Source organism: Protopterus annectens, chromosome 7.part0 (genome assembly GCF_019279795.1).
Source record: "Protopterus annectens isolate FY-2018-M chromosome 7.part0, PAN1.0, whole genome shotgun sequence".
Classification (NCBI taxonomy): Eukaryota; Metazoa; Chordata; order Ceratodontiformes; family Protopteridae; genus Protopterus; species Protopterus annectens.
This window is the reverse complement of record NC_056739.1, coordinates 1,739,618,935-1,739,645,105: the sequence shown is the minus strand read 5'-3', so window position 1 is coordinate 1,739,645,105 and position 26,171 is coordinate 1,739,618,935. Positions and strand designations below refer to the sequence as shown.

At 41.3% G+C, this 26,171-nt stretch overlaps 1 protein-coding gene across 1 annotated transcript in view; it reads left to right on the top strand.

Moving 5' to 3' along the window:
- Positions 1 to 26,171, top strand: part of VPS33B (VPS33B late endosome and lysosome associated) — a 2,132,768-nt gene that overhangs the window by 1,739,150 nt on the left and 367,447 nt on the right. The window contains exon 21 of the mRNA XM_044078281.1: positions 6,184 to 6,285. Coding sequence (XP_043934216.1) covers positions 6,184 to 6,285 — 102 coding nt within the window. The remainder of the gene's footprint in view (positions 1 to 6,183; positions 6,286 to 26,171) is intronic.

Sequence of the window (26,171 nt, the reverse complement as noted above, 5' to 3'; positions counted from 1 at the left end):
ATCCCTACGGTGCAGATGGATTCTTTGTTTCATTTTTATTTCCTGTCAGTCTCAATACTTATGTTGCTTGTTGCCCTAATAGCTGTACGTAAATCCTTTTTTGATCACCTTTAAGAGGTCTCTTAAAACTCATCTTTTTAGTCTGACATTTGATCTCTCCTGATTATGGCTTTTATTAATGTCTCTAGCATTTCTTTTAATTGCTAAGACTTTAAGGATTCCCTGTGTAATGCACTGTTGGAGATGCTGAGTGGGCAGATTGGTTTGACAAGGGAGAAGATTTTTCTGAGCTATGATACAAAATCAGAATTGCCTACACATGGTAAGGCCTTGCTGTGTCTAATTATGGTGGCTGCCAAAAAGCAGTTACTAGAAAATGGAAATCAAAATATAAACCGACTATACTAGAATTAGGGAGTATAGTAACAGAGATAAAACAACTGAAATTGAGATCTTTATAAAAGAGTATGAGCAAACTACATAGGGAAAATGGGAATTGTGGGAACAATACATATATGGGAAGAATGAGGTTTAAAAGAAGGCAGGACTTAAATGAGCTATGTAATGTTTGACTGAAAATGATTGGGAAGATTATAAGTGATGTGTAATGTCTCCAATTGGGAGTGTGTGTCAGTATGGTTTGTGATGTGAAATGCTTACAACTGGGATTGTGTCGATGTGGTTTGTTTTTATTTATATAAATGTACGATTGCTTATGTTATAAGTGGTGGTTTAATAATGTTTCTTGTTTATAAAAGGGGCAGGAATTGAATAATTTATGTTATGTTGCTTAGGTTATATGATATATAACATATTTGAAATATAATGTTTGTAAACTTGAATGTGTTATTACAGTTTGATTACTTTTATATAAATGTAAATTTTCCAGTTTCACAAGTGATAATTCAGTAAAGGTGTTTATAATAATAAAAAAAGCCTCAATATGTATCTTGATGCTCTATTATGATGTAATGTTATTTATTTATTTGATATTTGTTTACCGGGGTGGTGTGACTGGGTTTACAGAACCCATTTTCAGCAAAGGCCCAGGGAGAAAGGTTCCACATAAAGTACATTACAAATACAGTGTAGTCCACAAACAATACAAGCCACATGAGGAATATTATACAAAATAAGTTGATTGAACGTAAACTGGGTTACAAGATATATTGCACATCTGGACAATTCTATAGAGTTGTATCATTATAGACAATCATAGGTCTCAACATCTTAAGAGGCCAAATGTAGAACACAGACCTTAACAATGTGTGACAAATGGTCAAAATGTGGAACACCCGATTTTTGCACTGCGCGAAACATGCCATTGCCATGGAGCATGGTAGAACATCTGTAAAATTCAGTAAGACACTCCTCAGATCCAAAACCTTTGTTTTATAATCTGCAATACCATATCCACACCCTAAGTAAATTCACATTTACTACATTTTCTAAACCGACATTACAAGTCAGACAAATGATTTTAGTTAGACCAAGTTAAACAGCATCCTGTCTACTTTCAAGCATATCATTACTATAAATAACTCACTTTTGACATCCATCCTGACATACCTCTCAACCTCTTAGTGCAAGAAATGTGGACAAAGCCCAATGTAATAGGGGGACAAGCAGCACAAAAATAGAGACACTTTAAATATTGCTCGTATAAACTTAGAAATATTGTTTTGATAAACTTAGAAATATTGTTCTGATAAACTTGGAAATATTGCTCTGATAAACTTGGAAATATTGTTGGAATAACAGTATCTGTGTTGGCATACAACAGGCATACTAGGGACAAGCAGCACAAAACTAGACACTAAACATTGCTCTTATAAACTTAGAAAGTTGCTAGCATATAGGGTCTCAATGATAGAAATTCTTGCAGAGGTAACATTGCAGCTAAATTTATAAAGCACTTACCTCTGTCTATAATCCACAGACAGTCTCCACACAGCATGAAATTTAATCCAAAACGATGATCTGATCAGCCCCGGTTGTCCAGCAGGCAGCAACACAAACCTCAGCCTTCTAGTGACCATCTGACCGATCTTGATCCACCAGAGCAAGGCCTCTGAAGTCCCTTCATCATGCTGACTCCTCTCCTGGCTTCCAAGTCCCAGTCCCGACATCTTCAATCCACAGCAGAATGTGATTGACCTGTATTGGGGAGCTCTCATTGGCTACTGTCCTGAAACGCATTACTTGATTGGCTCGTACACCACATTCGCTATTGGCTGTAAATGTGCACGAGCCAATCAAAAACTGTAGAGCACAGCCAGTGCTGTGTAATGTGGAAAGGCAGCACAGCTATGCTTCAGTTTGTATACCGCAATGCCGATAGGCAGTAATTGCGGTACACAAACCAATCCGAATGTGTGTAGCAGAGCCACAGCTGTTCAGTGCAGAACAGGGGAACAGTGGCTTCGTTCGTCATTAAATCCAGAGCATTCCGCATAATCCAGAGCAATTTAATGCTCAGTAGACAATTTTAGTCATTCTAATAACATATACATAACCTATGAGTAAATAAAGTGTATAAAAATAATATATAGGTAGTACAGTGTATGACATCGGCTGTTATAGTACAAGAAAAATAAAATATTGGTTTAAGTTAAGAAAATAATAGCTCAAGAGTTAGTGACACAGAAGGATAATGAGAGAGTTAAGAAGAATAGAGGCATTGCAGTCTGAGAAGTAGCTTACGGATATGGTATAGAAACAGAGAAGGAGTTAGGAGAGACTTTGGATCTTGCAGACTGTGAAGGAGTGTGATGTGACAGAAGAAGAAGAGGATGAAGCTAGTGTGGAAGTCATTAGTTAATAGACACTCAGCTAATTTGAAATTGTTGGTGGACAGTCCCACCACATGCTTTCAGGTGCCCTCTTCTCTGTACGTTTTGCACATTTATAACGTGGAATATGATTTAATATGTAATGCTTCACTTTATTTACATTGGCCATAATCCTTTGGGATAGCTTGTCTTTTAAAACATACAAAAAGCAAAACAATTTAATGTAATTAATGTTAATCTGAAAACGTGGTATGTTTTTTTTCCCTTTCAGTCCCCCAGTGCAGAGACATTGCCTTCACACACTGATTTCAAACCTGATTTACCTTAGCGTAAAGTGAAAAGACGATTTTGAAGCTATCACTATTTTTTTCATTTTACTGCACTATTTTACCTCAGACTTGTTATACTTACAGATTTAGATGTAGGTGGGTTCAGCCTCATACAAAAACATCTGTATTTATTATATTTATTTATTGTTTTTGGCGGTCTCTTTGCACTTTTTTAGCATATAGTGCTCTGCTGTGCTGACTCGTTTTTTTTTTCAGTGTTTGATGGTCTAGAGCAGTCATTCTGATCCCTTGTAAGTTTGTATCCAGTTTAAGTTCTCTTGTCTTTCAAGTGTGGCATGTCCTTATTCCTTGGTGCCAGACCTGGGGACCATATGACTAAGTGCACCCTCCTGTTCTGCTGCCATGGTACTAAGGCACTGGGAGTGCATTTCTGGAGTATGGGAGCTAGTGATCTTGGAAGAACAGCAGAGCAAGGGCTTTCTGGAAGGAGGTCCCCTAGCTTTTACTGACTATGATGAGCCCTGTTGCAGAAAAACTGAGATAATGAGTCCACAAATATCTTCTTCTCCCTGAGATGGTTATTGAAAATTACTTTGAAACAAGATATCATTTTACCAGTTTATTTTCATGACAAATCCATAATGGAAAAGGCTATTTAGAATAAAATGGCTATCAGTAGATCCATCAGACATTTAGCCTCATTACAGCTTAGTTTCTTTAAATGAAGCTGCCCTTTCAAACTAAACAGTGTTTTGAATCCTTTCCAATTGCAGCAGGCAAACTCATTTCAAACTGTATAGAGTAATCTTTCATGCTTTTAATAAAATGGGAAGCATCTTCCTGGTCTTTTTCATCTGCATTGTTTCATGGGAAGTGGCAGCTTTGCTCATTACTTCTTAGGGGTCCTGGTCCAGGAAATACAGTATGTTTAGTAGCTATGTGGTCCAAATCACATACCTTTATTGACATTGCTCTGTGAATATCCAGACCAGGACCATAGTTAGTTTTGGGAGGGCTGTTCTTCATGGCCTGTTAGAAAGAATTAGCCACAATTTGTTACTTAACTGCTGTGAAATATCTTAAAATTAATGTTAAGGACCTGATGGCTGAAACTGCCTCAAAGAAGATAGACCGTTACCAAGAGACTAAGAATAACTCCAGATCTGTGGAGCAATTTCATCTACCAGGTCTGGCTCCTGTACTTTGTCCTCTTTCAAGATTGCAGGAATGCTGATGCTTCCAGTCTTTTTTTTGGTCTTAACCATCCTCAGCTGCTCATCAGAACTTCTCACCTATGGGAAAAAGTTAAGAGTAATGAAGATTTTCCTCATCAACAGAAGAATGGTTAATCTGAGAGAGCATTCTGGGTTAGATTATCTGTCAGCTTCACTGTTAGAATATTGTGTGCTGATGAAATTTTAAGAACACATGTCAAATTGCTGCTGGCTATGATGCTCTTGGGAACTCAGACTTTTCCCTCTGGACAGCAAATGTTGGAGGTGTGATGGGGCAGAAAGAGGTAACTGGGAACATATTTTCTGGGAGTGTAATGAGTTAGTAGACTTTAAAGATTCCTTCAGACTCCTCTGTCGGAGATGCTGGGTAAGCAAGTTGGAATTATTAGGGGAAATTATTTTTTGAACTATGATGCAAATTCGGAATTGTGTAGACATAGTAAGGCCTTGCTGACTCTAATTATGATGGCGTCTAAAAAAGCAATTAATAGAAAATGGAAATCAAAGTCTAAACCAACCTTACTAGAAGCAGTGAAGATAAGAGTTAAAACAACAGGAACTTGGATTTTTAGAAAAGGGTAGTAGCAAATTACATAGGAAAAAATGGGAACTGTGGGGTCAATACATGCAGAGGAGGAATGAGCTTTAAAAGAAGGCAGGATTTTGAATGAGCTATGTAATGGTTGACTAACAATGACTGAATATGTTAAAAGTGATGTTCAGTGTTTGCAGCTACAGTTGTGTCGACACTGTTTGGAATGTATAATGTTTGCATCTGTGGTTGAGTTACAATGGTTTATTTTCATTTATATTAATTTAACATGGCCTATGTCTTACATGATAATTTAGTAAAGGTGTTTCTTGTCTAAAAAAAAAAAGGGCAAAGTTCTTGCATTCATTAAATACAAAAAGGCTGTTTCTTATCTAGCTGCTCTTGAAACAGAGGTAAAATGTGCCTACATTTTCATTTATAACAACACATTATATGGAGATGCATGTTAAATGAGTTGAATTGCTGACACTGTAAATTGCCTGCTAGCCCTGCTACTAGGATCAAGAAGGATGTTCTGTCATATGAAAATGTAAACATGTGCAAAAGCAACAGGAAATAATTGTAAGAATATTGCCTCACAGTAAGACGCTGTCCGGTTCGATTCTCAGCTAGAGCGTCTTCTGCCTGGAGACATGCTTGAATGGGCGTACCTTCGTTGAAGGTTGTGCGTCAGGGCTGGTAACTCGGCACGTAAAAATCAACTACCAATCATTAGCGGACCGGAGTTCCGCTGTGGCGACCCCTGACTGGGAAAAGCCGAAAGACACAACAACAATGCTTAATGTAGTTTCCATTTAGCCATAGTAATCAGGCTGGCTGGTTTAAAAAAATGACCTCATGACCTAAGTGCGAGACCCAAAACTTTAAGTCCTACTAAAGTGCAATTCTCATGTAAAATGGCAAAGCTCAAAATGTAGTGTAAAGCTTTTAAAAGTGTGTTTGCAAGGGGGCAGTCCCTTGATCCCTCAGTTTGTACCCTACCCTAATTATATACACATGCATATACTAGCTCCAAAATTGTTATAACTCAGCATAAGAGGAATGCTCTGAGGTCATGCAAATTCAGACTTTCCATTTTTGTACTTCTGTATTTGCAGTTATGGAACTAGCGGTTGAGTATCTATCACTTTCAAGCAACTTCCAAAAACATCATAGCATCACTTTATGATATCTTAAAGTTGTAATGACATATGATTGACTGGGGCAAAATGTTATTTACCATATTGTTAAAGTTATGGTACAGCTGTGGAGTTGAAAAGTGAAATGCTGTGATAAATTGTCTGCTACTCAACAAAAGTATATTTTTCTTACAGATTCCTCGTACTGATGTGGAGTATGACCTGAGAATACCACGTGATATGGCATATATATTTAATGGGGCATACATTCCTTTGAGTTGCAAAGTTATTGAACAGGTAAAGTTTTTCAGAATCAGGTTTTGTGATCTAGTTATAACTTTGTTTCACTGCTTACACATTTGTAGATCTGTCAGAAGTTTAAGTTCCTTTGCTTTTACATTATAGAAATTCACAGCACTACTAATTTACTGGTGTTTATGTTTTATGTATTGAATAACTATCCACCATTTTCTTGTTTTTTGAGGACTGTAGTCAAATCACCCTGTTTTAGCACTAGAATAAATCTGAATCCATCTGATGAATTTGAGGAAGAAAAACACACTCACCATAGATCTTACAACTTCCCTCAGAAAGAAAGGAAGATATGTTAGCATATGTTAAGACATTACTGTAAGAACCTCTATAGATCCCAGACTGAGACATAACTAGGCCTTTATTTTTTCTTCCTCCTGCCTGTCTGTGATTGACTGTCTACTATTTGCCCAATGTGTCAAAATCCAAGACTTAAGAGCTACTGTTAGTACAGTCTTCTTTGGCTCCACTGGTAGCATTATGCCTGTCACAGTCATCCTTTTTCAGAGCAAGAGAAGATATTGCCTGATGGTAAATGTGGCTAAACCCAGATGCATTTTCCCATTTGTAGTTCATTTATGGCAGTATCCTTATTTTCCAGTTGAAACTCCAAAAACTGGCTGATGCTAAGCCAGCAATGACAATCCTGCTGATAATTCATAGGTAGGTACTAGGCTATCGGCCCAAGGGCCTACGTAAGCCTAGCCAACAAGGTTCCCTGGCTTATGCCACCCAAGAAAGTTATTTTCCTGTACCACTGTCGAGCAGAGACACAGAAGTGATCCCCGAGGTGTATTTCTTATTTCCCATCCACTCATCAAGATTTTTCTTGAAGAGTGCTAATGAAGAACTTTGCTTGACATAGATGGGTAGCCTGTTCCAGAGTATGGGTAGTCTTTGGGACAGGAATATATCCCTCCAGCATGTCCTGTTTATTGTGGTGACAAGGTTTAGGTCCCTAGGTGTAGCATGTCCAACGGCTCTGGGTTTGACATAGCTTTATATGTTAGGCAGAGGTCACCTCGGGGTAGGCGATATGCTACGGAGTAAAGCTGGAGTTTTTTGAGGCGGTCAGTGTAGGGCATTTGTTTGAGGCCAGTAATCCTCTTTGTGAGTTACTCCTGTGGCCTTTCCAGCTGCTGCAGATGTCTTGTGAGGTACATTCCAAAAGGGGCGTTGTACTCTATAATGGGTCTAATGAGTGTCGAGTTGAGGGGAACAATGACCTCTTTTTTTCCTGGATGAGAACCCTTTTATGATGAGGTGTGCCACATAGAAGGACTTCCTGACTACTGTGGCGTTGTGACTATCAAAGGAGAGACTACTGTCCACCTGGGTCCCAAGGTCTCTTATCACGCAATTAAGTTTGTCAGTTTAGTTTGTTAGTGAATCAATACAACAGACAGTAACACACCAGTAATATTTGTTCCGTTTCTTTTGTGGTATCATAATTATTCTAACATTTATCAGGTTGCTTACTAAAAGCTGCTAGTAGAGTTGAACTATTAAATGACACTTGGGAGTGTCTCAAACCTGAGAAGTTCAGTGGATGATCAAGACAACCTGGAAGTGAAAGGGAAGAATTATAGTCTTCCTCTTGTGTCCCAGTTTTTTTTTGGTGATGTTTGTTTGCATCCCATCAGAATATGGAGGTTCATAGTCCCTCAGGAATATCCTTGTTTTACTGATCTTTTTGGGGACATCATAGGATTTCAAGACATACTGATTGTTAAATATCTTCCAGTATTTGGCCCTACCAAAGCCTTTGCTAATCATTTTGGCATAGCTCTTTCTAGTAATAAAGTTTGCTTTGAAAGAGACTTGAGAAGTCCATAGCATATTACCAGTCATATCTCTTAGAGCATGTAAAAAGTATCAGTCCAAAAGAATTTGTAGATGTCAGCTCCTAAATAAACATTGCCCATAATGGCCCATATAAACCTCTGTCACTTGAGCAAACATCGCCAAGAAACAATCATATACTAGACTTATTGTGGAAATGATGTTTCAACCTCATGTTTGAATCCCAAAACCATCAACCATTATGTTTTTCTTATACTATAATGAAAATAGCAAAGAAAAAAGAGCTAGACAAGCTCTTGGAGTATTTTCACAATTCAGAGATAAAGTAAAAGCCTGTGGAGAAGATTTGTTAGATGCAGATATGCAAGTGTTGAATTCCATATGTGGTGTGGCAGAAATCCATTCTCATTCCATGGCAATTGTCATAGCATTTTGCTGATGTCCTTGGCTCTGAGATTAAGAGATTCCTGTAGAAGTTTATTAGAAACATGGAAGCAAAGGAGTAATACTAGACAAGTGGCTACAGGGACCATGCAGTATTTGTAATAAAATGACTTTAAGTTGAATACAATAACATTTAAAACAACATTTGTTAATGTAACAGTTGAATGCAGAAACAATAGGGTAGAGTAGGGGTAGGAAGGGTGGCCTAATGGTTAAGGTGTTTGCCTTACAAACACAAGGGGCATGGTTTGAATCTCACAGGGGATAATTGGCTGGGCTTAAAATGGCTCGCAAGAGCAGTTAGCCTAGTACTAATCTATGAACCTATAAGAGTGCAGAGGGAATGAAGACTAGTAAGAGGTGAGGGGAGGATGTGGATTATTAGGGGAGGATATTATGTACATACTTACATAAAACAGTAATATATGAAATAAGATTTAGTTGTAGCTTTAAGCTTGTTATGGCATTATTGGCTGGGATATTGTTTAGTTATGTAATATGTTCCACATTAAAACATTTACATTCATATTTTTTTCTTAAAGAACTGTTTTGAGCTGAGGCTAAATGTAAGAGTATTCAGAAGTATCATTTAAGGCTTGGGGCGTGGCCAGCATGGGCTCTGAGTAGCAGCAGAATACAGCAGCCCCACTAAGAAAATTATATCTTCACTAGACTTTTGTCTTCTAACTAAAAAATTTAAACTTTTTTTGTCAACAACTATAGTAATCAAAAATATTTACAACAATATCTATTAAAAAACAATAAGAAGACAAGTTGTCCAGTCAAAATATACTTGGAAAACGTCAACTCATGTACAGAAGAATATCACCATGAGCTCCACAAAAGCAGGCAGTCAAGAATCCAGTCTCAGAAGAGAACTTTAAACACTGTTATCAAATATCCAGGCTCTAACTACAAAAATTGATAAGATTGACATCAAAATAGACAACTTTAAAGAAAAAACTACTAAACAAATGGGTCTACTTCATAAGGACTTACAACAGCAAAAAATCCAAATATCCGGCACAGAAGAGGCAGTAAATGACATGGATCGAAGAATAAAAGAAAATGAAAATAATGTAGAGTTCCGACTAAAACAAAATACCATGCTACAAAATAAACTTGATGATCTTGAAAACAGATCTCGTAGAAATGATCTAAGGATTTTTCGACTTTCTGAAAACATAGAAGAAAACAACATGATTAGTTTTCTCACCTCTTGGCTACCAAAAACACTAGACCTTCAGGAGGCTATGCCATTTGGGATAGAAAGGGCCCATCGGTCACTGACTGGTAATAATACTATGAGCAAAAAGCAACCTAGATCTGTTATTATTAAGTTTATTTTTTCATCTGATAAAGAACTAATTTTGAAGACTGCCTGGTCTAGTCACCTATAAAAAATCAATGATACAATAATACATTTTGACAATGACTATTCTTCTTTGGTAATATCAAAAATAAAATTGTTCCTACCTCTGATAAAATAAATGAACAAGGCACTAGTGAAGACCCATCTTCTGTTTTCTGCAAAGCTGAAGATTTTCACCTCGGAGGGACCCAAGTTATTTGAAGACCTGGATTCAGCACTGATTTTTGTCAAAAATCACAGGATCCTAGAAAAAATAGATGAAATGGAATGGGCTAGCCTTTCCCTTAAAATATTAGCATCAACATCAACTTGGAAAACCACTGAGAAACTTAAAAAACTAAAAAACAAATGAACTAAAAAAATAACACATTTCTGTATCTTGTTATTTTTGTGGATACTGATTTGTAAAGTAAGCTTTTCATTATTCTGTTTTCTCTGCCAGGTAAGCTCAATTTTGTCATCATAAAAATGAAATATCTATTCAGCTGTATCTGTCCCATAGGTTCAGTTAAGTAATTATATAAGTAACTATAGAATACTCACTTTATCAACATTGTATTGGTACCAAACAGTTATTTTTAGATAAACATACATATCTTAATACTAATAGTTGTGTTGAAATAACATAGCACCTCATATAGACATTACAGGAATAATATATAAATAAACAATATATTGATTCTTTATTTACTTAACCATAAACATAACTTCCATTGATTATAAATAAAATTGGAATGGAAGGCAGGGGAGGTGGAGGGATGGGGGAAGAGTGAAAGAATGGCAAAAAGGTTCTGTTTTAACAGTTAAATATTTAATATGTATATGTACATTTTGTTTACTTTCCATCAAGATACTATAAGTTCCTATAAATATATAAACACATATCTAGAAAACATTCTGATTTATAGCTTCACGTCCCTAAATAACTCTCTACTTTTACATATCTTTAAGTAGCTTTCGGATGTTACATATACCTCTATAATACTATATGACCTGATATAATTTCATGATTTTATATTATATATGCTCAGAGAGAAATAAGAAAACTATTTTTTTTGTTTTGCTTTGTTTTCTCTCTCTGTCCCTTTCTTAAGGAAATTAAATATATGATGTTGCAAATAGGAGGGAAAAGGATGTCTCTCCATGGATATAGAAAGCTGTTTTTCCTTTTGTTTACTTGATTTGTGATTACTGACTATCTCATTATACTGTATGACTTCAGTGTAATTGCTTGTAGGGATTTTCATGCTCGTGCTGACTGTTAGCGGCTTTGGAAGCCTTTCCTTCATTGACTAACTAGCTTTACATGAAAAAGTGCAGTACCCCCTTTTTTTGCAGTTTTCCCGCTGATTTGCATTAGAGACAACTTTTGAGCTTTGGTTTAGCTCACACTGATGGTCTGACTTCAACATCTCAGAAACAGCTGGAGAATCATCTCGGAAGTTTCGTACTGCAATAAAACATTGAGACGCACATTGAAGACATCAGCGCAACGAAAATAACTTAAACAGGAAATATACAGTCCGGTTACCACCAGGAATTGCGAATTACACAAAAAAGCAACTAAAATAATCATCTAAATGGCCTAATACCAGCAAAACTAAGGTCAGTCAGAGAGAATTACACCATACAGACAGAAGGATAGCAGACCCTGATTTTATGGAACTGTAAATATCTGCAGGAGAAAAGTAAGTTAATCTGAACTAGTGTCTATGCCTTTCTTAATCACATGTACCTGCTACTACTGATTACCTAACAAATCATATAATACTGGACATATAGGTAATAATACTTATAATCTAATATTGTGTAAGCACAATCTATTACAACTGTATGTTTATATATTATAAATTTCTTCATGGGAAGGGAGGAGGAGAGGGGGAAGGGGGAAATGTTTTAACAAGAAGCTGTGACAATAGACATCTAAACATCACAGCAAATTACTCATATGCATACACAATTATTAAGAAATCTCTTGCAGTGACAAATGATTGATCTCTGATTTAATTCTCTCACAAAATAATTTTCTAACATAACTAGATCTGTATGTTGTTTAACTTTATAATTCCTATTCAGATGGTGACTAAATGTGTTGTTGACACATTTCCAACATTACATGTTTTATAGAAAATAATGTTAGCTTAAGTTTTACTCTTTTGCAATAACAGCCAGACATGCAAGCAGCTACACCAAACAAATGATTCAGTGTGAATTAAAACATTCATTTTAAGTGTTTTAGTCACATCAGAAATTTCATTCATGTATCTTAAATTCTCTGCATTTGGAAAGATTTCAGAACACTTTTTTGAAAGACACTTCACACTGGTATGTCCAAATTACTATATTTATTCAGGCCAAATATAATATGTCTTGTAATACAAGTTGTATATATTAATAATGTGAAATATTTACTCTGTTCATGAAAATGTTATGTAAAATACTTTATTGAGAAAAAACAAAATAATAGATCTGAAGTAGTTAACTTCATTTGGTCTGCAACCTGTGGGATACGGATCTGACCTCAGATCCGAGCCGGCAACTTTACAAAGCTTAGATCCGAGCTCCTAGCTCCTCCCCTTACCCATAATCCACTGCCAACCCTGACTGACCCCAGATCTAGTTTGGCGCGCTTCTGATCAGCAGCTAGGTTTTGAGCTCCTGGTTCTAGGGTCTTCACAGAGTTGTGAGAAGTTTTAAAACTTTGTTTTCTTTTACCTTTAAGTGTATGAGTGTGTTGTGGTTAGGTTTCCCTTTGGTTTAATACTCGTAGATGAATCTTTTAGTTAATTTTACCCTCCCTCCCCTTCGCTGGTATGTAGTTCTGTGTGTAGTGTGTTTGGGGCCTAGCGAGTGTGCTTCTTTATAATGTCTGAGGCCCCAAAGCCAATCTTTTCTAAGTGCACCGAGTGTGGCCATAAGCTCTCCCTGGCGGATGGCCACACTCGGTGCATCCGGTGCCTTGGGGTTGAACACCTTTCCTCTGGATGCACTATCTGTGCGGCGTTCAACCCCAGGGCACTGAAGGACCGGAGGTCTAAGCTGATCCTGGTGGTACTTTTGCCCCCGGATTCAGTTTCGACCTCCGGTACTTCTGTGGCCTCCTCCCAGGCACCGGCGGTGGCCACTCCTGCCTCCCTCACCCCGGCCGGGACTCAATCTCCTGCTTCGGCACCGGAGGAGAGGGAAGTCAGGAGAGAAAAACGGAGGGAGAAGCACCACAAGCGGCGGGTCGAGGCCTCCGCTTCGGCCCCCCCCTGCTAAGCGGGCTTCTCCCTCTACGGCTTCCAGGTCTCCTCCTTCTCGGCTCCGGTCTCTATGCTTCTCACTGGGACACAAGGAGGAGGAGACCCAATCTCCATCGAGGTCATCGAGGCGGCACTCCCGGCCAACCTCGGTGGCCTCGTCGAGATCAGCGCGTAGCCTTTCTGAAGCTGATTTGGACCGGGTGATGTGAAGGTTCATCCAGGCCCAAATGCAGATGGGAGTGCTCCTGCCTCCCCCCCCCCCCTCCGGGGGGAGCTCAACACCCTTCTTTGCCCCGATAGCTCCTTCCCTGACAAGCTTCCCGGGTTCGGAGCACTCGGAGCCGGGCAGCGTTGGAGCCAGGGGTGGGTCGGCGCCGACAGTATCTGGTGTACTTCAGCTCTGACTCTTCCTTTGAGTTTTCCGGATCCATCCTTGTTGGATCTGAGCTCTCGGTGCCGTGCTCTGAGCTTCGGATCCAAGGGGTTTGGTGTGTCTTCGGCTCCGTCCAGGTCGGAGCACACTGGCCGTTCGGATCCGATGGTCTCGGCGCCGGCTCCGATCCATCCATCGGATCTGAGTGAGGGTCGGCTCTCTGATCCTAGAGAGAGTGGCTCTCCCTCGGCCTTCGATGTGGTAGAAAGGGCTCTGTTCAGTGCATCCAGGCCCCCGCTCCCTGCTACGGTTCCATCCCACACTCCTTCTCGTTTGGGTAGGGCTTCCGTCGCCCGGCCACAGGGACAGCCTGCTTTGACGTCTCAGGTCATTCCCCTGGAACAAGACATTGCTGGTGAGTCATCCTCGGACAGTCTCCCCGAGGATGTTCCTCACAAGCGGAAGTGTAAGAGGAAGCACGTGGACTCCCCCGAGTCCTTGACAGAAGACACGGATTTGGATGAGGGGGATGGCTCCCCAAGGTCACCCCCCAAGGATGTCTCCTTCGGAGACATCATGGAAATGCTTAGGATAAGAGAGGGGTGGTCTGCCCCCAAGGCTTCCTCGGACGAATCTGTGTTCCTGGAGGCGTTCGAAGCAGGCCCATCTACCTCTTGGGTGCCCCCTCCGGCCGACCCCTTAGTGGACCTTATCACCACTAGGGTGTGGAAGGAGCCGGACACTGTGGAGCCAGTCCCCAAATGTCCCGACAAGATCCTGAGCCCTCCAGCAGAGAAGTCCCATTGGAGCAAGGGACCCCCCCATAGATGCCATGTTGGTGGCGGCAGCCACCAAGAGGGAGTTAGCCCAAGAGAGTCCCTCGGTCCATTCCCCGAGCAAGGAGTCTCGCTCGATGGACCATCTCGGGAAGTGGGTCTTTAGTTCAGCGACCTTCTCTGTCAGGTCCCAGAACTACATGGCACATGTCATTCGACTGCAGCGAGACCTTATCAAAGAGTACGCTGCATCGTCCCCGGAGTCCATGTCGGGGGAGGACAAACAGTTGTACTCCACTCGCATGGCCACTCTTAGGTCTATATCCAACACATCTATGCGGCTTTTATCCCATGCTACAGAGGGGGCCGCTAGAGCCAGTGGAGCAGGCCTAATTATGAGGCACCAGGCCTGGCTCCGACATTGTGATTTCGCAGAACCCATCAAGGCGTCCTTTGCGAATGCCCCCTTCGATGGTTCTGCCCTATTTGGCAAGACAATTCACGAGACTTTGATCCAGAGCGAAAAGGATGGGAAGACGTTGTCTGCCGTCAGAGTCCGCTTCTCTGCCCCCCAGAGGTCCTTCTCCAAGAACCAAAAGGGACAGAAAAAGATGTGGTTCCAAAAGTCACAACAATCCCAGTCCGCTCCGGACTCCCAGTTCTTCTGCGGCAGAGGAGGACAGGGTGGACACCGCCCTAGAGGCAGAGGGGGCCCGAAGAACTTTGGGTCCAGAGAAACCTTCTCTGATCGGCCCATGCAGCAACCCTGAAAGGTTGCCCGACTGCTCCACTCTGGAGACAGTCGGGGGGGTGTTTCTCGAAGCACCTGGCAGCTTGGGAGGTCATTACAACAAACCTGTGGGTGCTTCGTATCATATCCAGTGGATACAGAATTCCCTTTTCCTACATTCCCGACACCCCCGGACACCTCCCCGATGTTCCACCCAATCAGAGGGAGGCAGCAGCTGCGGGAAATTCGGCTGCTTTTAGGAAAAGGAGCCATCCAGCATGTCCCCCCAGAGCAGTCCGGATCCGAACCGACCAGGTTCTTTTTGGTGCCAAAAAAGACGGGGGACCTAAGGCCCAGCCTCGATCTTTCCCTACTAAATCTGTCAGTAACCAGAGAAAAGTTCCGGATGGTCACTCTTCAATCTATTCTCCCCCTCTTGCGGGAGAACGACTGGATGTGCTCCATAGACCTCAAGGACGCGTACTACCACATATTAATGGACGAACGGTCCAGGAGGTTTCTCTGCTTCCGGCTGGGAGCCAGTCATTATCAATTCAGGGTCCTCCCCTTTGGTCTCACCTCAGCCCCCCAGAGTGTTCACCAAGGTATTAGCAGTGATAGCGGCCCACCTGAGACTCTGGGGAATGCAGGTCTTCCTGTACCTGGATGACTGGCTCCTCACCGCCCCGACAAGGCATCTACTATGCTTAGCCAGGGACTACTTTCTCAACCTTGCTCCACAACTAGGGATCACCATAAACTCGGACAAGTCCTCTCTCACCCTGACTCAGGTGATAGACTTTATCGGGGCCAGACTGGACACCAGCAGGCAACTAGTCTTCTTAACTTCCGACCGGTTACACACTTTGAGGGCACATGTGCGGGCCATCTTTTAATCTTCAAAACCTCAGGCGGGATTGGTTCTGAAGGCCCTGGGGTCCATGGCAGCCGCTATAAACCTTCTTCCCATGGCGCGTCTGAACATGAGGATTTTACAGTGGACTCTCCAAGTCCAATGGTCCCTTCTTCATTACCCCTTGAGTCACCCCATTTCTCTCAGCAGGGCCTGCAAGAGGGCGCTCGTTTGGTGGCTTCAATCGCCGGATCTCCAAGCGGGACGCCCCTTTGTCACGGCCCCCCTCTCGCCACGGTGACCATGGACACCTCTCGTCTTGGGTGGGGTGCATTATTTGAGCAGGACGGTCCAAGGCACGTGGAACGATTCGGAGACTTTATTGCACATCAATGTTCTAAAGATGAGGGCAGTGCTGTTGTCGTTGCAAGCACTTCAGAGCCTTCTGCCTGTAGGAACAATTGCAGTCCAGACAGACAGTATGTCTGTGGTATGGTATATCAATGAACAAGGGGGAACCAGGTCTTACCCACTCTGTCGAGAAGCCATGAGAGTGTGGGAATGGGCGATCTCCACCAACCACTATCTCATTCCAACGCACATTCCGGGATGGACCAGCATCCTAGCAGACAGACTGAGTCGCACCATCCTTTCACCTTACTAGTGGTCCCTCAATCCTTGAGTAGCGAGTCGAATTTTTGCCATTTGGGGGCAGCCCTGTTGCGATCTTTTCGCATCTCCCTTAAAACCGAAATGCAACAGTTACTTTGCTCTCATTCCCCCTGCGGGGGAAGCCCAGAGGGACGCCTTGGTGCATATTTGGCCAACCGGTCTTCTCTATGCCTACCTTCCTCTTCCCCTCATGCTGAAACTTCTTCAGAAAGCCAGTCAGTTGGGGAGCAGGATGATCCTCACTGCCCCATTCTGGCCTCGCCAAGCTTGGTTCCCTTACCTCTGGTCTCATCGAGTGAATCCGCCCTGGATTCTAGATCCCATTCCGGATCTAATCTCCCACCCCCAGGGGATCCCACTTCCCGACCTGGCCAGCCTCAAGCTTACAGCTTGGCTGCTCCAGTTCCACTTGTAACTAGGACTCCCGGTATCTCTTCTCCAGTTAAAACTATCCTAGTAGCAGTGCACAAGCCCTCTACTAGGCAGGTCTATGGTAGTAAATGGAAGCGTTTCTCTATCTGGGCAGAGTGCCATAATTTGGACCCTTTTGCAGCCCCCTTGCCTGCGGTGCTGGACTTTCTTTCAGGTCTTTTTAATGACGGAGCTAGCTGTTCTACAGTTAAGGTTCAGTTAGCAGCTATCTCTCATTACCACGTAGGTATTGAAATGGGCCATTTGATTTCTACAAAATTGTGCAAAACGTGCCTAAAGGGCACCTTTCGTCTTAGACCTCTAATAAAGGAAGCGGTACCCCCATGGAATTTGACCTTGGTATTACAAGCCCTGACAGCCTCTCCCTTCGAACCGGCATCTTCAGTAGACCTCAGATATTTGTCTTGGAAAACAGCCTTTCTTGTGGCTATTACTTCAGCCAGGAGAGTATCTGAATTGCAAGCTCTTTCTGTGAAAACCCCATACTTAGCCTTTCACAAGGATAGGGTTTACCTCACGACCAATCCCTCCTTCCTCCCGAAGGTAGTTTCCGAATCTAATATTAACCAATCTATCAATCTGCCGGTCTTCTTTCCTAACTACAAGAACAAAGGGGAGTTCAAACTACATTCTTTGGACGTACACAGACAACTTAGATTTTACATTCATAGGACATCTGGTCATAGACAATCCGATCAGTTGTTCGTCTCCTTTGCCAAATCTAATTTAGGTAAACCAGTCTCGAAAGTTTCCTTATCGAGATAGATTTCACAGTGTATCATTACAGCGTAACAAAATTCTGGCAGGCCCGCACCTCAAGGAGTTTGTGCCCATTCAACTAGGGCTATGGCTACATCTGCCGCTTTTAAATCCAGGGTTTCTTTGGATGATATCTGTTCAGCAGCCACTTGGGCCTCATCTCATACCTTCATCAATCATTATAAATTGGACATTACCTCCAGAGGGAGAACTTCTTTTGGCTCCGCAGTGCTCCGGAACATCCTTCCATGAAGGCCGCCCAAGGTTTAGGTAGCTGGGGACTCTGTCCCACAGGTTGCATACCAAATGAAGTTAACTACTTCAGATTAAGAAGTTATGTACTCACCATAATGTTCCATCTGTAGGTAAACTTCATTTGTCTGCAACCATTACCCCCTCCGTCCCCCTGACCTTCAGAAGTGTTTTCATGTCATATAGTGATGTACCATTCTGTTAATGTAGTTAGTTATCCACTATAGTGCTTGCGGGCAAACTTGATCTGAGGTCAGTCAGGGTTGGCAGGGGGATTATGGGTAAGGGGAGGAGCTAGGAGCTCGGATCTAAGCTTTGTAAAGTTGTCGGCTCGGATCCGAGCTCAGATCCGTATCCCACAGGTTGCAGACAAATGAAATGAATGTTCCTACTCAGATGGAACATTATGGTGAGTACATAAGTTCTTATTAACACTGATATTACAGTTAATCTAACTATAATACGTATAAGGTTACTATGCACATTAGATATTACTACATGAAAGATATTGCAAGACCAAAGTTTTTATTGTATGGTAATCTGATTCATTACTGTTATCTACATTTAAAAGAACAAGGATTACATAAACATCTTACTCCAAAGTTTTTTTTTTCCTCTCCTATATAGTAATGGTACTCTTAGGGATATATGGTTATATGGTATAGCTGTACAGAATACTTCAAAGTAACAAAGTATAAAGAAACCATTTATTTTAGAATATAATAAGCTTTACCAGTAGAATATAACAAAAATGTATTATAATGATGAAGACAATAGTTATTATAATGTTGTTAAACACTGTTTTGAGTGGTTATAAAGAAATGATTAATAAAGTAGGCTTTATATTACTGCTAAGGAAATAACAGCTAAAATAGTTCTTTGCCAAATGTTTTCCTTTTTTTAACCTTCAGTTATGTTTAATGTGTACACTTCACTTCATGTTTTAGAATAGTTATAATAGATGAGTTATACAAAAATATTTTTGCAATATTACTAGAAGAAATAATACTTAATTTATTACCTATTCTTAATTACATAATATATATAACAAGTGGTTGCTGTGTTCTGGTGTTATAGTCTAAAGGTTTGTTCCGAGTGACTGACATCACTGGGACAAAGAGTTTATAACTCCAGACAGGGAGCTATTTTTGTTTTGATAAGTTATTGTATTCATATACTTTTGTAAAAATGCTTCACCTGACATCCATTACAATAGATTTATATAAGAACATTAATTACAAAAATAGCAAAACAATTATTACCCACTATAAAACAGGGGGTCAAAGTCAACAGATTAAAAAATGTTCTTTTAGGAGAGGGATACATAAAATGCACACATGACAAGGATGAGATACGATATATGCTAATTCAGCTAAAAAACATAAAATGGTCACACTAAAAGGTATATCTATCAACATAAATGGCCTGAATAATTCAATCAAAAGAGGTAATCTATACAGGTATCTTAACTTGCACAAGCCCAACATGATTTTCATACAAGAAACTCATTTACTGAAAGATAATATTAACTTTCTGAGCACACACAAATATACAGTCATAGTAAGCTCAAAACACTCAAAAAAGAAAAGAGGTGCGGCAATCCTTTGGAATAAATCCTTCCCATTACCCAGAATAATTAAATCATATCAAAATGACAAAGGTATGTTCTGTCTAGCTATAATTGAAATAAATAAAAAGATATATACACTAGTAAATAACTATTGGATTCCTGGCATAGGAACTAACACTATTAATCAACATCTAAATCTAATAATATCCCAGTCTGAAGGAAACATCATCATGGCAGGAGATTTCAGTTGTATTCTAAATGAGAAAGATTCTAGTACTTTAGGGAAAAGAAAAATAACTTCACAGGCCAAACAGTTAATAAAATGCATGGACTCTTATCAACTAAAAGATACCTATGATTATTCAGATCAAAGTTCACTACAATATACATTCTATTCCAACAGATGCAAAACTTATTCTAGAATAGATAGAATACTTTTTCTACACAAATAATAAACGATCCAACAAACAGTAAAATCATAACATACCCAAGATCCGATCACAACTCTATTATTTTTTAACTTAACATCAGTAGTATACCCAATATACAAATAAAAAGAATCCTAGCTTACCTTATGCAACTAAAAGATTTTCAGACCTTTTTAAAAGAAGAAATACATAACTTTATAAATGTAAATTCAACATCTAACACTTCTGACATTTATATATGGGATGCTTTAAAAGCCTATTTGTATGGACAAATAAATAAATGGTATTATAAGAAGAAGTCTTGGGATAAAGATTTAAAAATAATACAAGATAAACTTGACTCAGTACATCTCAAAAATAGGAATAAACTAACAACTAAAAGCATAAGAGATGAAATAGACAAACTAAATAAGGAATATAGAGCTATATTGCACCATAAGACTAGGATTTCCTTAGAAAAATACAAATTTCTTGCTTATTCCTTAAATCCAAATACTTAAACCTTAAAAACAAAACTAAAAGAATAAATAAATATAATCATATTAAAGAAATTTACTCCTTGAAGAAAAATAAAGATGTATATAATATACACAACATAATATATGAGTTTAGAAATCACTTCCACACAATTAACCAAACTACACATAATATAGAATCTAAAGACAAAATAAAAGAATTTATTAATAATTACTTTTATAATAAACTTAACAAGCAACAGTCAGAAGCTATAGATAAACTAATCACCCAAGCAGATATACAAAGTGAAATTAACAAACTTAAACAAAATAATGCGCCTAGAAACGATGGAATCATTCCTGAATTATACAAAGTTATGCCCAAAATTGCTATCTCTGCTCCACAAAGTTTACAATTCAGCTCAAAATAACACCATAACACCTCCTTCTTGGAAGTATGCATTCATATCACCCATTCTAAAATCTAATAAAGACCCTAAATGTTGTTCTTCATACAGACCCATCTCACTATTAAATGTAGATTATAAAATGTTCTTGAACATTTATACTGAAAGATTAAAGAAATTCCTACCACGTTTGATAGATGATGATCAAACAGGCTTTGTAATTAATAGAAGTACCTTTGATAATATCAAACGAATGCTAGCCTTAATTGATTACACTCAAAGGAAAAAGAAGAATTTGACTTTAATAAGCTTGGACAAATTCAGCATTCGACTCAATAGACTGAGATTATTTGTTCATACTATTAGAATGTTTAAATTTTTCAAAAAGTTTTATTGATTTATTAAAATATCTATGTATGGGAACCCTTGCATATATTAAAATAGGATCATATATCTCAACCAAAATACCTATCATAAAAGGAACTAAGCAAGGTTGTCTCCTCTCTCCCCTGCTATTCACCCTAATTATGGAGCCATGGGCCAATGACATAAGAAAGAATAAAAATACAGAAGGCGTTGAAATTAGTGGGGAATTAATATCTAAAATTCAACTTTTTGCAGACTATGTACTTATTACTACAAATGATAATGATTCCTCAATAACCTCATTATTTGACTCCATCAATATATTTCAGAAAATGTCTGGTCTATCATTTAATAATAACAAAACCAAAATTGTACTCATATATTCTAATAAAGATAAAAGCACAACAAATAATAAATACAAATCCAATACAGATCAAATTACATACATGGGAATTATCCTTGCTAAAGACTTAAAATCAGTAGTACAATTAAATTACAATAAATATTATGAAAACATACAAACTCTATTACTGAAGTTGAGTACGATTTTTTTCACAACAGAAGAAAGATTAACAATAACAAAAATGATTATCCTTCCCAAGATCCTATACATTATTCAGTCCATTTTAACACTTCCCACCAAAACCCTAACTAATAAACTAAACTCTTTGATATTAAGATTCTTATGGTTCCCCAAAAAAACAAGAATAGCCCTTAAACAACACTTAAATAGCTGGATGGGTTCGGAGCCAAACTTTGGCTCCGACTCGGCCACTCTAAAAGCTCGAGAGCTAGTTCCACCGGCTCGAGGCTCCCCTATATCCCACAATGCTAGGCAGTGACTCCCAAATCTCGTTTGCCGCTATAGCGATCGAGGTGCTCTTCCAACCGGCTCTTCAGGTTAGTTACTTTAAAAACAAAGTTAACTAAGATAGACCCCCTTTAAGTTAGTTTTTCTGTATATTTTACTTATTTAGGTAGTTTCTTTAATATTCCCTTGCAAATTCTCCCCCTTTTTTCCAAGAACTTTCAAGAGTTCTTCCCTTAGGCCTTTAGGCTCTGTCCCTCCCTTCCTAGTAGTTGGAGTGACTGTGTTTTCTGTAGGGATTTTTTTTTAGTTTAATTTAGTCTAATTTAGTTTAATTTACTTTAATTTCATTTAGTGTAATCTGTGTGTGTGTGTGTGAGTGATTACACTATCTTCTTTAGAAATGTCTAAAGAATCGAAGGTCTCAGGCTTTAAGAAGTGTGACTCGTGCTGTCAGAAGATGTCTCTGACAGACGGTCACACTTCTTCTGTATACTGCCTGGGACCTTTGCACCTGCAGGACTCATGCGCTGTTTGCCATGGTTTCAGCCCTAGAGTCCTGCAGGAGCGAAAAAATAAGCTTATTTTAAGGGGCTTATTGAAGCCTGAGGGTCCCCCGACTCAATGTTTGGGGAAACCCTCCAAGCCTACCAGACCATCGGCTCCTGTATCTGAGTCGTCTTCGGGGGCTTTGAACCTGTTCGAACATCGGCTCCGGCTGGAGCCGATGATTCTCGAACACATGTTCCCACTGTTTCCTTGGCTCCGGCTGGGGCTGAGGTAGTCACTGCTTAGTCGGCTCCGATAAGGCTATCAGAACCGACTTCTAGAAAGAGGTCCAGGTCACCATCTATTGGCTCCGTTCATTCGGCTCCAGCATCTCCATTGTTGTCTGAACGGAGCCATAGATCTCACTCTTCTAGGTCGTCGAGACTGTCAGATCATGACCTTCAGAGGGTAGTGAGTCGACTTCTTAAGTCCGAGGCACTGGCCCAGATGCTTCAGAGCCCAACTCAACAGTCGATGGCTAATCCTGTCACTCAGAATGTTCCTCCTCTGACTCTCTTGAGTTCGGAGCCAGGGCAGCTCGGACCCGAGCCTGTGGGTGCGTCAGAACCGATACCTTTGTCTTTGGTGCTGTCGTCTGCTCCGATGTCTTCTTTGGAAGAATCTCGGTGCCGGACTTCCCTCGTCGGCTCCGAGGGGGCGAGTGGCATCGGACCCTTGTCCGACCCCGCTCTCCCTCTCGGTGCTTCGGCGCTGGTGAGTTCGGCTCCGACATCGACCTCGGAGCCATCACTGTCGGTGCCGAGGGAGGTTTTCAGCTTTTCAGAGCGGAGACCTCTGGCTCTGCCTGACAGGGGTGCCTTCGAGGTCATGAGGAGCGTGTTGGAACCTGGTTCAACCCCACAGTCTGTCCCTCCCTCCACAGTGCCTGCGGTGATTTCTTCTCACTCCCTCATCCCGGATTGTAGAGAGCCAGCTCCTCAAGTATCCCCAGTGGGGATCTCCTCCTCTTCCGAGGCCTCTCCTGACCCGGTAGGAGAGCCCCCTAGGAAGAGGCAGTGACACTGATTTAGAGGATTCTGAAGGTTCCCCTCGTTCCCCCTCTGAAGATGTCTCATTCGCAGACATCCTCGAAATCTTAAAACAGAGGGGAATTGGCCAGCCCTCAACCCTTCAGAGGATGAATCAGTGTATCTTGAGGCGTTTGGCTCTCGCCCTTCCACCTCCTGGGTGTCCCCTCCCTTTGACCCCCTCATGGAAGTGGTGGCGAGGAAGGTCTGGACGGCTCCTGACTCAGTGGAACCCACTCCCAGGAGACCATCAAAATTTATCACTGCCCCCAAAGACAAAGAATTCTTGACCAAAGGCATCTCTGTTGATGCTATGGTGGTGGCTGCAGCCACCAAGAAGGAGCTTGCTGATCCTTCAGTGCCTGTTCATCCTCCTAACAAAGGAGTCTAGGACTATGGACAGGTACGGGAAGAGGATGTTCTCGTCAGCGACCTTTTCTATGTGCTCGCTGAATTACCTCTGTCATTTCACTCGTCTCCAGAGGGATTTGCTCAAGGAAGCGAGTGAAATGTTAAAGGATCCAACAGCTGCGGATTTTCAGGATAGGAGGAACTCTCAGCTAGCGACCCTCACCTCAATAGCTAACTCCTCCATGCGCCTTCTTTCATACACGACGGATGGGGCAAGTAGAGCGGCAGGTACAGGTGTGGCGTTACGTCGGCACGCCTGGATGAGGCTGTGTAACTTTGCGGACCCTTTCAAGTCGTCCTTCACTAACTCCCCTTTTGATGGATCTTCCCTCTTTGGTCCTCAAGTGAAGGAAACCCTGACTAGGTGCGAGACTGATGGCAAGACTCTCTCTGCCGTCGGAGTCCATTTTTCTACTCCTTCTAGGCCTTACCCCAAGGGCCAGAAGGGGGGAAAGATGTGGTTCCGCAAACAACCACAAGGAGTTTCGCCTGACGCACAGAGTCGGTTCCCCCCAGAGGCAGAGGGGGGAACAATAATAATAGACGCCGTCCTAGAGGCAGAGGGGGCCCGCAGAATCAGGGCAGTCGAGAATCCTTCTCTGACAAGCCCTTTCAGCATCCCTGAGGTGTTGCCTGACTGTCCACTTTCGGAGGCAGTCGGGGGAAGATTATCTCTGTACCCAGAAGCCTGGCTTTCCCTTACTCAAGACAAATGGGTACAGTCTATCATTTCCGAAGGCTACAAAATCCCCTTCTTTCGCATTCCAAAGCAGTCCGGAAAATCCCTTCCAGACGTTCCACCCGGGAGCAAGCGGCATTAAAAATTTCAAAGCTGCTAGCAAAAAGAGCTATACAACCAGTTACAGCAGACCAACAAGGATCTGGAATCTACTCCAAATTCTTTTTGGTTCCAAAGAAAACAGGGGACTGGAGACCTATTTTGGATCTCAGCAACTTGAACAAGTTTGTCAAGAAAACAAAATTTCGGATGGTCACGCTGCAGTCCATTCTGCCCCTTCTGGGGCGGGACAACTGGATGTGCTCTATAGATCTCCAAGATGCGTACTATCACATCAGAATGAACCGACGCTCCAGGAGATTTCTCCGCTTCAGGCTGGGAACCAGTCATTTTCAGTTCAGGGCCCTGCCCTTTGGTCTCACTACAGCCCCCCGAGTGTTTACCAAATGCATGGCAGTGGTCGCCTCTCAGCTGAGACAACAAGGATTCCAGGTGTTTCCATATTTAGACGACTGGCTCCTAACAGCCCCCACCAAGCATATTCTCCTTCTTGCCAGAGACTACACCTTACACACATGTCAAACACTAGGCATTTCAATAAATTACGAAAAGTCTGTCTTGTCGCCTTGTCGTGTTATTACCTTCATAGGCGCAAACCTAGACACAGTCAACATGTCAGCCAGACTCACAGAGCAGAGAATAGCAGACATACACAGACAGGTCTCTCTTGTCTTGCAGATCAACAAAGTCAAAGCCAGACTGATCCTGAAGGTCTTAGGGATAATGGCGGCGGCCATCCCTCTTCTACCATTAGCTCACTTCCATATGAGAATCTTACAATGGATGCTCTTCACACAATGGTCTTTCCAACGACTTCCAATGTCCCATCCTATTCGGATAACACAATCGCAAGAATCATCTCTTGGTGGATCACATCTCCCCAGCTCTTCCTAGGGAGACCTTTCGTTCCTTCCCCTCCAGTTGCTACAGTGACAACGGACGCCTCCCTGATCGGGTGGGGGGGGGGCATTACCAGGGCAGGACGGTCCAAGGCATGTGGCAACCTTTCGAGTGCCACTTGCACATAAATGTCCTAGAGATGAGAGCAGTGCTTCTAGCGTTGCAAGCCTTACAAGACTCTCTTCCCAAGGGAACTATAGCAATTCAGACAGACAATATGTCTGTAGTGTGGTACATCAGCAAACAAGGAGGAACCAGATCTTACCCCCTATGTCGAGAGGCACTCAGACTGTGGCAATGGGCGATTTCTTCTCAGCGGTTTCTGTTAGCAACGCACATTCCCGGGAAGTCCAATGTGATTGCGGACAAATTGAACAGAGCTATTCACATGCCTCACGAGTGGTCTCTGAAGAATTCAGTGTTGGAGAAAGTTTTTCAA